Source organism: Beta vulgaris, chromosome 5, assembly GCF_026745355.1.
Source record: "Beta vulgaris subsp. vulgaris cultivar EL10 chromosome 5, EL10.2, whole genome shotgun sequence".
NCBI classification, from domain to species: Eukaryota; Viridiplantae; Streptophyta; class Magnoliopsida; order Caryophyllales; family Amaranthaceae; genus Beta; species Beta vulgaris.
This window is the reverse complement of record NC_079206.1, coordinates 31,243,479-31,262,477: the sequence shown is the minus strand read 5'-3', so window position 1 is coordinate 31,262,477 and position 18,999 is coordinate 31,243,479. Positions and strand designations below refer to the sequence as shown.

The 18,999-nt window shown below is 31.1% G+C and overlaps 1 protein-coding gene across 1 annotated transcript; it reads right to left on the bottom strand.

Moving 5' to 3' along the window:
• Positions 1-2,651: 2,651 nt before the first annotated feature.
• LOC104893454 (MYB-like transcription factor EOBII) lies at positions 2,652-17,851 on the bottom strand. Its single transcript, XM_010679560.4, has 3 exons — positions 17,603-17,851; positions 17,324-17,453; positions 2,652-3,281 (listed from the first exon to the last, which is right to left on the bottom strand). The coding sequence occupies exons 1-3, from the start codon at positions 17,736-17,738 to the stop codon at positions 2,852-2,854; spliced, it is 696 nt and encodes a 231-aa protein (XP_010677862.1). The 5' UTR covers positions 17,739-17,851; the 3' UTR covers positions 2,652-2,851.
• Between the last annotated feature and the right edge of the window lie 1,148 nt (positions 17,852-18,999).

Here is an 18,999-nt window from a genome sequence, read left to right as displayed (position 1 = left end):
CTCGAACTTGAGGGAGAATTCGTGAGAGCAATTTTCAAAGTGACACGTAAATCTATAAAGTAAGGTTTATTAGTATATATAACTATATATGGATGCAATAGATGATCAAATGAACAAATTAGACTATATTATTAGATAAGTATCTAAAATTTATTTGTTTCCATGTGAAGAGATCCTTTTAAGTGTTGAGATGTTAGGCTTACGTCGAGTTTTCATCACATGTTCTTGCATGAAAGTAGAAAAGTGGAAAAGGCTACGATTAAGTTTGCCAAAAAAAGGTAATACCACTTCTCGAATTGTGAATTCAACACAAGTTGGTTAGGTATTTGCATGACTATTATCAATCCATGTTGCCTACGCATATTCGTCGCCCATGACTTGGAGTCATTGAGCATCTCATGTCATTAGTCTTAAGCCATCAATGACATTCCTATTATGTACAAAGAAACAAAGATAATGAGACAAATCAGTTCATTTGTTTGTCGATATTGGTTCCTAGTATTAACTGTAAAACAATTATCACTAATTCTTACTAGAGGTTTGCATCATCATTTGTTCATTATTCAACCTGTAAGAAGTATGCAATTTTCTGTATTATTTTATTTAATAAAGTAATATAATAATCATTTTCTTTAAGTTCATAATATTATTTAAGTTATTGTTGTAATTCAATAATAATAACATATCGTTTTTCTTGAAGTTCATAATATTAACATATCTTAAAAATTGTGACAACAAAACATATCGTAAAATTATTTCAATTAGTGGCACGCTTTGTTGAGTCCAGATCCTCTAGAATTTTCACTCTACAAGATAAGAGTTGTATCGAATCATACATTTTCAAAACAAGTGCTCATATTGGTGGGAAAGGAAAATTTAGGAGGTGGATTTTGATAAGCTAAGAAAAAATAAGGAGGGTTTTAAAAAAGATAATATATGAGGCATTGATTTTTTTATTCAAGTACTGTTATTGGTCAACCTCTATCTTCTAAAGTTATTTTAGAATTATAAAGGATCCAAACACTCATGCCTTCTCTTTAAAGAATCATACTCCCCCGATTATTATGTTAACAAAAATAATTGTTAAAGTGGTATTTGACATTTTATTTCTAAAGAAAAGCACAATTTGTTATCATAAAATTGTGTCTGAACTTGCTATCAGATAGAGGTAGTTAACCTGGCCGGTACAACATAAATATTCTTCAGATGTAAATTATATAGTTAAGCAGCTTGAAACCAGAATTAATAGATAACGTTGCAAATTAAGTACAACTAGATGTTACCAACCGTGACTGCTTCGAAAGTACCTAAACACAACATTTAAGTGATAAAAGGCATCAAGTGCACAAGTTCAGTCACCTTTCCAAATACTTCATCAAAGAGATTAGTCCCATCATATAACCCTATCAATGTCTTTATCTGGATTGATTAGTAAAACTATTGATACAAGGCCATCATTAGATGTAACATTTACCTAACAAAGTCCTTCAAGTACACGAGCTCAATTATTACCTGAGTAAACTCAACGTTAATAATTAGGGACTTAATCACTTCCTTCATTTCATATTAAATATGACATTTTGACATTTTAGTCTATTCATAAATTTCGTTTAACCATCGCTCGTGATTTATAGGTGAATAAAAATATAGTCATTATGATCTTGTTATATTCATCATAATATATGTTTTTCTTTAATATGTAGTTTATATCAATTTTACAAATATAAAATAAGAAATATATGTCCTCAAATTTTTGCATTAGCATGCATGAAAAGTAAAAGTGTTACAACGAAATTGAAACAGAGAAAGTATGTCTTTTTTCTAATTTCTTTTCGTAATTGTTTTTTATTTTCCTGAAATTCTAATATTTCCTATGATAGTAACCACACTACAAATACTTCTATCAACATTCTGAAAATGAGTCCATTCTAAAAATAAAAAAATCTATAGAACTTTATTTAAAAAATCGTGTGTAGTGCGATTTAAAGTTCAGGACACTTACCAAACAAGATAATAAATTTCATTTATTATAAGTCATCCGCAATAAAATGTTGCCTATTATTTAAGGATGCCTGTGGACACTTATTTACGAATGATCTCCATTGAGGAAAAGTAAAAGCGATTTTTGGTATGCATACAATTGATAGTTAATACCATCTATGATGCTTAAAAGCAGTCTTGAAAATTTTACCCAAAGAAGATATACCTAAAACATTTATTTGGATTTTCCATTTTACCGCATTCAAATAGTCGACGAAGAAAGATATACGAGACTGAAAGTAGATTATTGCTAAACTTACCAGCCTATTCCTTTCATTTCAAGGTTTACACTTTGACATTGATTGTCACTTCTAGAACTTTAACCATAAATTCTCACTGCTGTTATTTAAAAGTGTTATCGGATATGATTTTGTTAGATTAATTTCAATTTGTATGTAAAAAATTAAATTTTTGTAATATTAAATAAAAAGTATAGTTAAATATACATCACCATCACATGCATATGTGCATTGAGAATAGTAAAAACAAACACATGTATCCAACCTTATAATATTCAAAAAAAAAATTGACTGGAACCTTATAATATTCATTAACTATTGATAGAAAATGATTAATTAACAAAAGATAATTTCTACTTCGAGTAATAATACAATGCGGCCATATATTTATAAATAGAGAAATGATAAATACAGAATAATACATCAAGTACAGTGAAATTCAGTGCGTGGTATACATCAATTACTTACTACACTGAGAATATGTAAAAGATAAAAGGGAAAATGAGGATATATGTTAATATAAGAGTAACAAAAGTAGTTATTAATTAACACAAAGTTGCCGAACCTTATAATTAATTATAGCTGTTAAATAATTGCATAGCCCAAAGATCTTCATCAGGAGTAGGCCAGAAATGATCATTAGTAACGGGATGCATTTGAGGTGGAACAATATTATAACTTGTGGCCTCCATGGCTTGATGATGATGATCTAGATGAGGGTAGGAAGATGAGGATATGGAAGGAAGATAAGGAGGATCATTTTGATTATTGGAAGAAGATATATAGTGAGTACTTGGTGTAGATGCAGAAGCAGTAGACATTTGACTTGCACAAATCTGGTCATGGTTGTTCTGGTCCGGGGAGCTCATTTGTCTTGATGTAGTAGTTGTAGTACTGGTGCTACTTTCTGCTTGCTTTAAATGCTTTTGAATCCTTGTTCTCCAGTAATTCTTTATTTCATTATCTGTTCTCCCTGGGAGATGCTTTGCAATCTTTGACCACCTATATATTACATTGTGGAGTATCATAGTCCAGCTTTTATGACGAAAGCAATCAAAAACCCAATAACAACATATTATCAACACACAAATTTACGTGGTTCATCAATTGTGTATTGGCTTATCCACATGTTAGAGGAGATAAAAGTGAGGACATAGTTCATATCTAGGGGGGGTTTGGTTGGAAGAGGGGAATGGGAAAGGAATCAATGGTTATGAAAGGAGAGGAACCCCAAACCCCTTAATTTACCCATGTCGTTTGGTTATACAAGGGAAAGGGTTTCAAAAATTTACCCTTTACCTCTCTCCCTCCCTCACTTGCGTCGGCACCAGTGTCGCCGCGTTGAGTACACGACCGACGACATCTCTCCCGACCGACGGCTAAAGATTTCAACTGAGTTTTGTATCTGGTGTGGAATTCGGGTTGGTAAAGGTGGTGGTTTCGGTGGGTGGGGGGTTGGCTGGTAACGGTGGGATTTTCGAGGGCTGAGGTGGGGTTTTCGGCGGGTAGGGTAGGTTTCTGAGGGTTGGGTGGGGTTTCGGATGGTAAAGATGGGGTTTTCGAGGGCTGGTGTGGGGTTTTGGCGGGCGATTGGGTGGGGTTTTGGCGGGCGGGTGGGGTTTTCGAGGGCTGGTGGGCTGGGGTTTTTGAGGGCCGGTGTGGGGTTTTGACGGATTGAGTGGGGTACTCTTGGTGCTTTAATTTGGAGTTTCAACAATTGGTTGTGCCGGGGATTGTGGGGGTGGGGTTCTGTGGAGTTGCGGGGGATGGGGTTGTAGGGGGTTGGCGACTCAAGTGTAGGGTGGTGGTGGCGGCTCAGGTCGAGGGGTGGTTGCTTGAGCGCGGTGCGAAGTGGTGGCCGGATTAGTAGGTCCGGTTGGTGGTCCTGATGGTGGTGGGGTGGTGGTCAGTTGTTTTATGGTATAGATGGATTTGGGGGAATCCAAAACTTTGGGGGGTTGGGTAATGAATCTAAGGGGAAGGGGGATATTCTAAACTGAAAAATGGGTAAAGGAAAAAGAAAAAACTATCAATCAAACATCAAGTAAGGAAAACATAAGTTTGGAAATTCTTTCCCTTTCTTCACACCATTCAACCAAACGCCCCCTAAGAATTGAGAGGTATAATAGGCTATAGAAGAGAATTAATTTATTACACTAAGTATACATTAATGAACTTAATATGTACAATGCTAGATTTTTTGAAACATCATAATTAAGAGATCCCAACACTTATAACTGAATATAGAGTTACTTTTTTTTTAGTACTTGTTCAGTTGTTTGGTATACATTAAGATAATTGAGACGTCAAACTTCTTAGGATAGGTACCGGTATCCTTTTTTAATAACTCATAAGAAACTTTTTAGGATGTATACTAATGTGTAGTTGTTTGCTTGACTAATACAAAGGAAGTTGCACTTCCTATAGAAATGGAGGGACTTACTTATTTTGGTAAGTAGCACTTTTTATGGAATGTTTATCTTTCAATAATCAACCACACAACTTTTGATGATTTCTAGAAATGGATACTATATAAAAATCCAAAGTTTTATGAAATACTTTTTTAACATTTAACAAAACACTCACCTTGTTTGAATAAAAAAAGTCATTTCGTGTGAAATAATAAGTAATATACACGCACAATGTTGTGGTGGTAGTTTGTGAATAATCACAATTGTTTGTAATAGTTGTGGTTTGTAAACAGTTTACTAAATTCTCTTATCAAGACTCTGTTTTGGAGGACGAAAAACATTTTCAACCAAAAATTAATTTTTATGAATAATATTTTAACAGAGGAAATCATAATTGAATTGTAAATTTCGTTTGTTTATAATTTGATTCCTTGCATTAAAATTGATAAGAAAATAACGAGTGGAAAGGAAGGGGGAAGCAGATGGATGTAAAATATAGTTTTTCTTCCTTTTACGAAAAAAATGTTTTTCATTATTGGAAAAATAGTTTTTCGTTATAAAACATCGTTTTCCTGGAATATGAGTCTATGGAGAACTGAAAACCACTCTTAGGCTGAAAACTGAAAACAAATTAAAAGATCCACACCTTTTCTTTTCTTTTTTATCGCGTGACCAATATTAATGATGCATTTTTTTGGGTAAAACTCACACTCTTTTCTCTCTCCTCCCTTCTTTAGATTCACCTTGAGTTTCTCACTCTCTCTACTCACGTGCTCCTCTCTCTACTCACTCTTCTTCAAATTGATTTAACCATTATCATCATCTCACTCTCAACTTTTTCTCAACTCTTCGTTCTCATTTCACCTTTCTCTATTAAAAAGGCTCTTTTCTCTCTCCTAATCACAATAATGGCAATATTTTTATATTAGAAAGATGAAGAATTCAACCACAATCAAAAGAGAAGCAACCTCTGAATAAATTTTCAACTACTTTCGATTCCTTCGAATCTGCTATTTTCGTTCAATTTTTTGCTACTAGCAAACTACTTCGAATAGATTTTCACGAAAATTTGAAGATTTAGATTTTTTGTAGCGCAGAATGTGATGTAATTGGTGAATTTCTACAAAACATCACTTGTTCTGATATAATTTTGATTTTATCTCTCTTTTATTTGGCTTAGATTAGTGTTTTCATTTTGGATTAGAATTGTCGATTAGGAGAGAGACTTGCGAAAAAAGAGTTGATAATATGGGGGATCGGAATGAGCAGAAGTTTCGTAAAATGAACAAAAATATAAAATGAGCAAAAATTTGAAAAATGAGCAAAAATTACGTAAAATGAGCAAAAATTACGTAAAATGAGCAAAAATTTCTTAAAATGAATAAAAACATAAAATGAGTACAAAATTTATAACGTGAGCGATAATTTGTGAAATGAGCAAAAATTTGTAAAATGAGCAAAGATTTGTAAAATGAACAAAAATTTGTAAAATGAGTAAAATATTTATAAAATATAGTTTCCAGGGCTACCAATGAAAATGAAATTATTTACCAGCCAAGTAAACAAAACGGCATGGTACAGCCGATGCAACTAAGAATTTTGCGTTTACCAACTTTTAAAAGCTCGAAATTTTGAAAAAGTTATTCTTCTAGATGGAGGAGGTGAAAAAGGATTGCTCAATGGATTTCCTTAGTAGGAATAGGCGTATTAATGGTGACAATTGAGAAACTTGGCTGTAAAGGAACCTGCATGGCTATTGCTAGCTAAGACTAAGAGGAGATTCATAAATCTACAAGGCTGCGGATGTTCCACGCTGCCGACCAATGCATGTGCACACTGTTGAACGCATCTAGGTTGGCATAAGCAGTTTTCAAGTTTGTGTACAAGTCATACAATTTGATTAAGATTGTTAATAGAATTAATATAATCACGATAAAAAGTAAAGAGGAGCATATACCATTAGCATGTTCAATAAAACTATATAATTTGACACCGTGCTAAAATAATTAAATTCTCATTCTTTACACTGTTTCTTAAGATTTAAATTGATCGATCATTATAAAAACGTATTTCATCAATAAGCAAAGAAAATCGAAAACTTCATACAAAGTGCTAACCAGTGGCGGATCTACAGGGGTACAGTGGGTACAACTGTACCCCTATTTTCAAAAAAAATATTGAAGGAAATAAAAGCAAAAAAAAAAAAAAAAAAAAAAAAAAAACGCTGCCAATACTGACAGACGCTACTCGCGCGTTCCTTCCTCTCTCCTCTGGGCTTCTCTGTATAACGTTTCATTTTGGAGATGGTGAAGATGGTTATCAAGATCAGTTTTAGCCGAGAAGCTCGGATTTTCACCGCTGAAACTCGCATGTTTTTTTTTCTGGGTGGTTGTGTGTTTTTTGGGGTGAAAACTGAAAAGTAAGAAATTAAAGGGTGGATGTTGAATGGAGGTTGGAGTTGTGGTGGCCGCCTGCCCGGTGGGTTAGGAGAGGTCACATTGTCACAGCTTGGACAAATTAATAAAAAGTGGACACTGAGTACCCAGATTTTAAGAGAATATATGTTTACTTAATATCTAGATTTGGATGTTGAATGGAGGTTGGAATTTTTGAATTAATATCTAATAATATCTTTACTTGTACTAGATTTGGAAGATGACAACCAAAAGTTTAAAATCTTTTTGGAAGAGAAGTGGATGCACTTGTAATTTTTATTTCTTTGAAACTTATGTATTTTTGTCGTTTTAAATTAGTTGTAATTTGAATCATTAATTGATATTGGCATTGTAGTTTGATTTGATTTTGAATTTTTAGTCGTAAATCAACTCAAGTATTGTATTTTATTTTACTTGATTTTTTCTTATCCGTACCCCCATCCCGTAATTCCTGGATACGCCACTGGTGCTAACATAAACTATATGAGGAGGAGAAATAAAAAGAAAAATGTTCACAGTTTATTTTTTCTTTATTTTTGTATTGATTGTAAAATTTCATTGCTCTACTTCTTAAACATATTACTAAATTTCTATACTCTTTTGTTTTTTTTTTAATGATTACAATTTGAGTTTTGACACTATTTACAAATTTATGTTTGACTATTATTTATTATTGATAGGTAAGCAAAAATATAATTATGTCGAATCTTATTTGATTCGTCTCACTATATATTTTTGCAATATCAACTTTTAATGTTTTTTACAAACGTAAATTTAAAGATATAAATGTTTAAACGTTTATATTAACAAACGTAAAAAAAATGTAATTATTAAAAAAAAAAATAGAGAGAGTATATTCCACCACTCTAAACTCGAATTACGATGCGTTACTCAAATAGTCTGATCTTCAATTTGCACATGTGCTAGACTGCTAGTATATGGCAACCAACGCACCATGCCTTCAAGCCTATGTTTTTCCGCCTAAAAATTCTCTCTTAAATATATCAATATACTCCCTCCGTCCTCTATTAGTTTATTCCTTTTTTTGCACAGAGTTTTAAGAGAAACAATGTTGTAGGTCATAGAAAGAAAGAGAGAAAATATTATTTTATATTGAAGTTGAATGTATGTGTGATGAAAAGTTTGTGGTCCCATTCCAAAAATAGCAAAAAAAAGGGTAAACTAATAAGAAACATCCTTAAAAGGAATACGAGTAAACTAATACAGGACGGAGGGAGTATAATAAATAATGATTGCATTGGAATTATGAATAGAAGTTCTATTATTTGACGTTGATTAACTGGTTGCATTGAAATTATTTTACTCCCTCTTTCTCATAACATAGTGCTTGTTACTGCTTTATAATATTTGTTTCCTTTTTACACAGTCCGCAAAACATACTTTTGACCCTCGATATCTTCAATTTTGTATTTGATAAAAAAAATATGAAAGCACACATTGAGATGAAGATAACAAGATCCCATATGGGTATACTTTTTTTTGTATATATTAATGAGAATATTTAGTTAAAGATTTTAAAAGTTGACCTTAAAAAAGAAAAACAAACACTATATTATGGAACGGAGGGAGTACTTTTTAACACGGTCTCCAAGCTGGACTTTTGGCCTTTAATATCTTAATTTATTTATTAGTAAAAAAACATAAAAAGTATGATATTATGATTTTAAATATTAAGAGGAATCTAACAAGATCTCACATGACTATATTTTCTTGTATATCTTAATGAGAATATTTGGCCAAAGACTTTAAAGTTTGACCCACCTAAAATGAAACATGCACTATATTATAAAGGGAGGGAGTATTAATCAAGGCCAACTTTTAAAAATTGTGTTATTGAAAATAAATAAGAAATTGCTAAAACGTTTTCCTGGATAAATAATTGAAAAAAATAACCCGGGCGGGTATTATCAAATTTGGAAATATATATGGTTGTCATTAACAACCAATGTGAACAACTTATTTACCAAATACAAAGTAATTATAGGAGGTCTCCTCAAATATATAAAAAAAAACTAGCATTTTATGTACGCTATGCGTGTAGCGGTATTTTGGGAATAATTATTACTCAGTAGTAAAACAAACCAAAAAACAAAAGTTTGTATCAAATTTCACCTCCATTTTTTTGAATAAGAAAGATTGAAATACTTACTGATAGTATTTAAAAACACATTACTAAATAAGTATAAATAATGAAATTGCATCTCCAACTAATTTTTTTTTGTCAAAGCTCTAAACAACCCAAAAAGAGACAAAAATAATCGTTTTTTTTCTCTCTCTTCAATTCTTAGCTACTCTCCCAATTCCCAAATAAATTTCACGCAGTTCTTTTACCTTTCTATTTAATTGAAACAATGTAGTCGTCATTTTTTCTCTCCTTTATATCATTTTCCTCAATTTCTCCCGAATCAAACTAACACTCGATTTCTCCTCATTCTTAGCTAAACCTCTCGATCTCAATCTCCGCTTCTGTGGACGCCGAAGAGAAGCATTGAGTTTCTCATTGAATTCCTGCTGAGTTCAGTTCCGAGTCGCCGAGTTCACTCTCCTCAAACCTTCGATTATGATTTTATCATCATTTGAGCTAGCTTTGGCGGTCATGGTGATGCTCTTCATGTCATTGATAAGGTATTTTTGAATATCAAGCTGGTGGGTTGAAATTCGATTATGGGCACAAATTTTCAATTTTAATATATGGGTTGAAAAAAAAAATTCTCAAATTCTTTTGGATATCTGGGCAAAAAAAAAAAATTCGTGTTGAAGTATTTTGTCTCAATTTGTTTTATATATTTGGGCACAAATTTAAAGATATTTTTTGACGAAATTGGATTTTGTTTTACCATTTCTGATGTAATTTTAATTTGATTTTGAAATATATTTGTATGAAATTTCAAACAAATTGTAATTTGAGTTTAATTTTTTTAGAAAAAACATTCTAACACAACACATATTCAGATTTGTTGTAATCTGAGTTTAAATTTACTCGAACATATTACATATTCTTAAGATTTACTAAACATATAATATATACATACTTTTATTTTCAATAACAAATTGCGTACCTGATCAACAGTAAAGTATTGGCAAATTTAAAAATATCGTATTTGAAAATGTCGTGAAGCTCCAATCTATGAAGAGAACTGATTTTTGTTTGGTTGAAGTTCGTGTTTGTAATTGAGTATGTGTTATGGAAAAATTTATTTGAGTTTGAATTTAAGTTGTCTTTATAATGAGAATGTCATGTATTTTTTTTTTTTTTGTTATTGTATGTGGTATTAATGTGTGGCAAATTCTTGATTATGAATATTTTATTTTGATCGAATTTTTATATTGACAAGTTTATGTGATTGAGCATTATATGAGTTGATTGGATTTAATAGAGATTTGATTGAATTTTTTTTGACAACTTTATGCATGGAATTAGTTTTAATTAACTGCTAGAGGTTGTAGTGAACATTTGGAATGTAATATTCATGTTGTGGAAGGATAATTAAGTGAATTACTAAGGAGATACCATTGCTCCCTCTTAACTTATATAATAGAGATAAAAGTAATTATAGGAGGTCTATTATTATATGCGTGCATTTTATGATTATCTCAGTAAGTAATTATAGGAGGTCTACTATTGTATGCATATCTCTAGCCAAATGCATGTCTCTATTGTATGTTCAGCCAATGTCATAATGAGAGAGACAATAGACAAGTTCACCAATATTTACAACGACTATAAACTGAATATTCTCTTACATTTTGTTTTGGTATGTTCGTAGAGTTTGTTTTGTAAGAGATCGCCTATTTTTAAATTAAAATTAGGCAATGATAAGCTCAATATTAAAAAGAGAATTAGCCCAATTGTGATTAGGTGAATTTCTTTCGATGACTAGTATAATCCATTTAGTGACTAGGTCTACTTTTATATTAAAATTAGACCGTCTCTTTTAATAATATTTGATGCCCGTATGGGACAATCTTTTTTGCACACAAATGAAAACGTCTCACCTGTAAGTCCCTTTAATCTAACTTTTATGTCACTTTTCCAATTAGAAATATTATCAGGCCCGGCTAAGGCCTAGTGCAAACTGTGTATCCATACAGGGCCTCGAGAGTATTTGGGGCACCAATATTATATAATTTACCTTTTTTTGAAATAAGTCAAACACTTAGTTCAATAAACTCACATAAAAGAAACAAGTGGCCGGTTCACTTATTTTAAAACGGTTGAAGTATATGTTTATTATATACAAAAAAAGGTTGCAATTAAACTACAAAACGGATGCCATGGTTCAATGGTGCGAAAATGTATCATTTTTGGGTCTCTCAAATATTCCCTAGAACGTTTGTAAATCCTACAAGGTACAACCAACTTTCTCAACCAATTAAGGTATTTTTAAGGTTATTTATGTCTTTCATTAATTTCCAATATTGTCCCTATTTATTTGAAATTGAGAGATGATTGTATCTCGACATGGTGCAACAGTTGTAGCAGAAAATTCTCCTGCATTCATGTGCTATAATCATTTCCCACAAGCATCATTTTGCTTGGGGTACCTCCTTAATACTCTAAGACTAGTGTATCTTTTTTTGAAGGGAAGAAGACTAGCATACTTGTAAATCCTTCGACATATACTTCTAACTTTTTTTTGAAATGGAAATAGAAGTAGAAGTATAAGTCAATAAAGAACTTCAACTTTTGTTATGCACCCCTTATTTGTTATAACTTTGTTTTGAACTTCTAAACTGTAATACTTCCTTAATTTTTTTTAGTTACAATGCTTTGATTTTCACATTATTCATATATATACTTACATTGTCTACTTTTTTTTTACTGATATATAAAAATAAATACTATTATATGAAACATGTCGATTTGTCTCAATGTATTTTTGTCTCAATAAAGGTCACAATATTTTTTTGTCTTGAAATAGTTTGCTAAACCGGCCATAATACAATATGTGAGTAATAATATAACAAAAATTACACGACTATTGTGAGGATTAGGGTATATATATATATATATATATATTAAATTATAAATATATAATATAATTATATATATATATATATATATATATATATATATATAATATATTATATATATATAAAGGTTTACACCTACATTACATAAATACCCTCATATATTCTCTGTTAAATTCAATCCCATATTATGCAAATCAAAGACTCTCTCTTTCACCAATTTTTTTTATGCTGTCTTTCACCATTAGTTGACTTAGTCACATTATAATGTATGATCTCTGGTTACTAAGTACTAACATATATTCCCTCTACTCTTCTTTTTATTCACATTCCTTTACAAATAATCAAACAATATTTAAGGTAGATGCAGCAGTTTATATGACACTAGATAAATTGATAACTTTTCCCTCTGACTGGTGATGAGTAGGATGGTGTTTGGATCCTCTAGAGTTGTAAAATACCTCTATAAGGTAGAGTTTGAGCAATATCAACCATTGAATAAAAAATCATGACTCATATATTTTCTTTCCAAAATCCCCCCTATTTTATCTCATCAAAATCCACCTCTAAATCTTTCCCTTCCACCAATATGAGCCCTTGATTATAAAATTTATGGCTCAGATTTAACTCTACCTTGTAGAGTTTCATTAAAACTCTAGAGGATCCGGAGCCGAGTAGGATGATGGTGTCGAATAGGGTTACTCTATCATGGTCCTAGTACTCATTTGGTATATAAAGAAATTTAATTTTTGTAGAAAGTTTTATTTATTAGGAAATTACTTTCCTTATGTAATTAATAGAAAATGGGCTAAAATTTATTTGGTTGACATCAACTAATTTACAATTTCCATGAATTGTTTTCTTGTAATATGTTTAGTTTACTTTTTAAAATTCCCATGAATTCCAACAACTATAACTACTTTTTAGCGCCTAGTGTTTTGACAAGGATAGTATGGTAATTTGTGTGTGCTAATTCATGTGGCAATTTTGATTTCCCGGGGTTGGGGTAATTAAATTCCCACATTTTGTGAGAATTTAAATAAACTTCTTGTCAACCAAACAATTTCCCAAATGAGTAAATCATGGGAATTTTCATTGCCTACATAAATTCATATCAACCAAACGAGCACCTAAACTCCTAATGGTAAATGGAGATCCCAACCTAGAATAAATTGGCGTTGTCTCAAAAAGTTATTATAGTAGTTTTTTTCTGGGTTCTACTATGAGGAGTTTCCCACCACCTTCGGCGAGGGGACTAATCTCCTGTGAGAGTTTGCATGGGTACCTCATAGGGCAGCATCCCTCCCAACTTAGATTTTTTTCCATACCCAAGGCTCGAACCGAGACCTTGGTTATGAGTGAGAGACCCTTAACCTCTCACGCCAACCCCAGTTGATTATTCTAGTAGTTTTTGCATCCAGGATGGCCTACATAATTACTAGCCTTTTGTGCACGCGATGCGTGCGATGATATTTTTAGGCCTAATACTAAGTAGTAAACAAACTGAAAAATGCAAGTTAGTATTTAAGTTCACCTCCATTTTGTGAATAAGTTTCTTCAATGTTCTTTTTATGTTGTTATTCATTTTTGTGATTTTGAATAATTTTTTGTTTCTCAATTCTATATGCGGAGGTTCTTTTATAATCAGTATTACTATGATGTTCTTTACTAAATATCGTCATGTTCTTTTTTTTTTGTTTTATTCATTTTTGTAATTTATAATAGTTTTTGATATGGATTTCAGTAATTTTTCTATGATCCCAAATTTGTAACCAAAAAGTATAATACAATTTCAGTTATTTTTTCCTTGTCCAACTTCTAAATTCCGATTTCACAAATTGATATTTAAGAATTTTCATCATTTTAATTTTTCTCATTTTCTAAATGTTCACACTTTGAGTTTCAATTATATTTGAAAGGAATTTTCTTACACAATCTGATTACGCATGAAGGGTCATTTTTAATTTTTCTCCTTTCTTCTAAATTTGAACACTTTGAGTTTCAATTATAGGTGAAATGAAATTTCAAAATTTTCATACACAATCCGATTTCGCATGAAATGGTTTTCGCAAATTAATGTAATTTTCTTTTTCTGAAAATGGATTTTTGCAAAAGTTGTTCGCAAAAAGGTTTGATATTGTTTTGTTTTTCAAAATTTATTCTGAACATGGATATTCTGCAAAAGTTTTGGGCAAAACTTTTATATTGGAATTTAAAAAAAGAACTAAATTTGTAACTTTTTCATCAGTGTCATAAATGAAGCAAATTTCATAAACATCTTGTTTTCTGATTTTATATGAAAATGAACCAAATTTAAGTCTAATTATATAAAAGCCCTTTTTAACTAATTGCTATTATCTCCATTTTTTCAACTACATAACAATCAACTAATGTAATTAACTTTAATTTGAAGATTAAAAGAATTATGTACCTATTTGAAAGTTCGCAAATCGTCAATGGACGAATGTGTGATATCACTGTCAAAATCTTATGTTTTTCTCAAATTTGTGTTTATAGGTAATTTTTGTGAGTATGTAATTGTAAATGGTTATTAAGAACAATGATTTGTAAGTGAATTTTGTGAATGTTTTTGTATGAATTGACGTCCTAGTATATTAGTTTTAGTTTCTAAGTTAATTTTTAGTTTTTGTAAAGTTTCCTGATCATTTGAGTGGTTTGTGTGATTTTTACAACGTGATTTTCTCAATTCTATGAGTGATTTGTAAAGTTTCCTCATATAAGTGATTTCTGAGTGATTGTTGAAAATTAATTTCCGGTGGTTTTGTTTGACCCCCATTTTGATATTAAGATTCCCTTTGTAATTTAGAAAGGAAAGAGGGGCAAAATAGTCAGTTCAAAAGATAACATTGTTGCTCCCCTTCCCTTATGTAATAGAGATTATACATCCCTCAACCTTACTTTTCCCAAACAAAATAAAATTTCAAAACTATTTCTGGAAAATCTCAGTCGTCTACATAAATAAGTCACCCTAGGTACCATAAAGTATCCCATGCATAATAGAGAACCGTTAATGAATTTCTTGAAGAGATAGAATGGCCAAAAACCGCAATTAAGACATAACGCTTGATGTCTACATCAAAGACACCCGGAAATTTTTTCCCATGTCCCTTTCTAAAAGAGTTCTAGTTAACAAGTTCCTATGGAAATGGTTTAGTTTGTCTTCACAGCAACTCTTAACTCCGAGGGTTGCTATCACTATTTTTGTTTAGTTGTAACTTGTAACATTATATTTATAGGTGGATTATAGCTAGTAAATGTTGCATAAACAAAATGGAGGGTCCACACATATATAATCATACTAAATGAGAAAAGTAAATTAACATATGATAGTCATGTATGTACCGCCAAAACTAGCTCATACTTTTTTCCCACATGTCCAAACCGTTAGAGTTAAGCTGGCCTTGGCTCATTTGGTAGGAATTCCTATCATAATCTCAGGGTTAGGGGTTCGTATTCCATTACATTTTCCCCTTCCTTCCATGTGTATAGGCCTATAGGTCGGGCCCTCTTTAAGCGCAACCGATAGCGTTATTCGTATTATGAATAAAAAAAATTACAAAATATATGTGAACAGTTATAGTTGTTAGAAAAATAGTTAAATGAAAAGCAGATAGTTAACTTATAGAACTCACATGGCATGTATGGGTGGTTTTTTCCCCTCACCTTAACTTATTGTTACCATCAAATAGAAAGTTAGCTAGGACCATCACTTTATATAAATACAAAATTTGAGGAGATTTTAAGATGCATGTTATCCGTTTTTAATTTTGTCATTTTATTGCTGTCTATATTAAAAGGAAAACCATAATCTCGATACGTTTAAGCTTTCAAGGATATACGTTTCTTGTTTAAGGAATATTATAATATGATATGAGTTCATATTTTTGAAAAGAGAAACAAGAGATATAAATAAATAAAAAGTTGAATTTATGTGAAAAACATAGATAAAGAGAACCTATTACCAAATATAGTAATATTGTTATTATTGAGAAAATAATGTACTATTCTAGACATGAAGAAAGTATATGAATTTTAGGACAATAGAATAATCTAATAATAAAGTAAAACAAAATTTCGCGGCCACAAAAATTAATTTTTTGATAACCATGTGTTAGATTCTTTTTAAATCTTTTCTTTATCATGAAATTACTTTCTTTCGATAAGCACATGTTACAGCACATGCATGTGATGCCTTAAATAAGAAAGTGCACATGTTGCACGTTGCTCTTATCAATTGTAAGCTAACAAAAGATTGTGCTTTCTACAATATTGCTATCTATCGCAGGGAACTTATTAAAATTAAAATTGAAGGCGGAAAACCTGGCAAAATTGAGTTTGTTTCATAGATTTGTACAATAATTTAATTAATAAGACTAGGAATAATTCATGAAATTCGTGGATATGTGTAGTCTTTATCTTTTTAATGTAGATAATATCCGATTTGGATCGTTCTGTAAAACTGGATGAGCAAATAATATTGAAACGATGACAAGTAGAATTATTATTATAGTGGATAAAGATTACTGTTTGTAAATTCTAAATGAAACACATATGTCGTTGTCTTGCTAGTTTTTATTTAATAAATTCCTAAAAGTTCTTGATTCTTTGTATCTAATGTTAACAAAGTAGGTAAGTCCATCATAATAGAAAATAAAGTAAGAGTGATGATTAATAAAACTACATATATCTAAAGGCCGTTATTACTTTATGCCCTAAACGCCATCCATCAAATTTCCTTGAAAACGTAATTCGTCACTTTAAATAAATCGAACATATGAAAAATCCGTTTAGTTCACTATTTTCAGACTTCAAGAAACGAAATTAATTATCGATTTGACTTCTTGAATTTGTTACCTTTCCTTTCCCCTCAAATAACAAAATTCATTAGTTGGTGGTAATGGTTACCATTCAATTTCCATTCTATGGCTTTTTTTTTTTTTTTTTTTTTTGAGGGGGTTTCCATTCCATGGCTTGAACAAATACCCAATAACTATAACCATTTTTATCACCATTTCCTCCTTTATTTGTTTTCATTCTATTTTCATTTCATATCTTGAACCAAACGACCACAATGTAAAATAGTTATTAACCTACATACCAAAAGCAAATGTCTTATTTTGTTTTTCCAAAATGAAGTCTCTCTCTTTCTTCTAAATTTGTGGAAAATACAAATATGCATGTGTACCTGTTTCCCCACTTAGCATGCAACTCCATAATCAAGAGCTCTTCTTCAGCAGTTATATTTCCTCGTCGTACATCCGGCCTCAGATAATTTAACCAGCGAAGTCGACAACTTTTTCCTGTACGTTTAAGGCCTAATAACAAAAAATATTAGTTGCTAATTAGGGTTCCATTTCAGTAGACCCAATAATATAATAGGAATCTTAGGCTATAAGTAATAACAATATGGAAGAAATAATAACGTCGAATATATAACATTATAGATTATAGAAGCTAACCATACCGGCAGATCTAGCTAAGGAGTTCCAAACACCTTCACCATGATTAGCAATATAATTAATGAGAATCAAATCTTCTTCCATAGTCCAAGGACCTTTCCTGACTTCATTATCCTGAGAATTATTTTGCCTTTTTTCCATCGTCTTTTAGGTTGGCAAGAGAGAAGGATAAAAGAATGGAAGATATCATGTGGGCAAGAGACATATAATGAATGTTATGACTAGTATTTATAGAGGGGATTTAACCCCATTTCCATACCCAATTAAGCCTTCATTACTACTTTAAACTCTACTCATGTGCCTCTTTACTGTAAACTAATGGCAAAGAATTTATAAGCTCGTAAAAAAATTCAATTTGCTTAATTAATTAGCAGCCGTCATCCATGACAAAAACAGTATTTTTTTATATATTGTATTTTCACTAGCCGTAATATTTGTAATTATTACAAAAAAAAATTTGAGATCTTCAATAGAGTCAAACGCTGATAATTATTTTTAAGTTCATCTGTCATGTTCATTTTGCTTGATAGATTTTTGTACAAGTGAACTAACTCTTTTATTATAAAGTCCACCAACTCAACGGCGGATTATGCAACTGTAGAAATATATAGATGCACATAGTGGAATTTCACGAAACAATTTCCTAATATCTATCATAGGATCACAAATATAATCAAATAAATGAATCATTCAATAAAGATTAAATATCAAATCTTTGTAGCGTGATTTTCCTGTTGTATGCAAGTTTTGAAGATACGAGAGTCTCAAGTGTTGCTCCTTTGTTCACTCCACGAGGATCAGTTGAACACCAACATTTGCTAGGATGGAAGAGAAGAAAATCTATTGGTTTTGATGGTATAGGCACCGGTTTAAAGGGATCGAATGAGTTTGAGGGTTTCACTTTCTCTCTCTTGTAAAAAGAAACTGATTAATCAATTGATCACCTAAACCAAAATATTATATCCTATATATAATAGAAGAGTAATAGGCTAGTTAGGAGAACTAATTCTCCTCCTATTCCCCTTAGGACCGACCCAATCCTAATCCTAAATGGATTTGGATTGCTTTGTCCAGCTTGTACTAAAATGTGTGATTTGTTTAATCAATTTTAGTTATAGGCCCAATCTATATTGTCCTATTAATCATATTATTCTCTAGCAAGAAAATACAATTACTAAAATTGTTCACTTTATTATCTTTATAATATAATTCATATTAATATTTAGTATTTGTCGGGATGTCAAGAAAATACATATTCCTTCAATCTCCCACTTGTTCGAAGACAAGAACGCAATGTTAAATTTCTTAAGTTACTTAATGTCAAATTTGATAACACCATGTTATTCTCAAATTTATGTTCCTTGATCGTTGAGTTCGAATTGCTCAAATAAGGATTAATCTT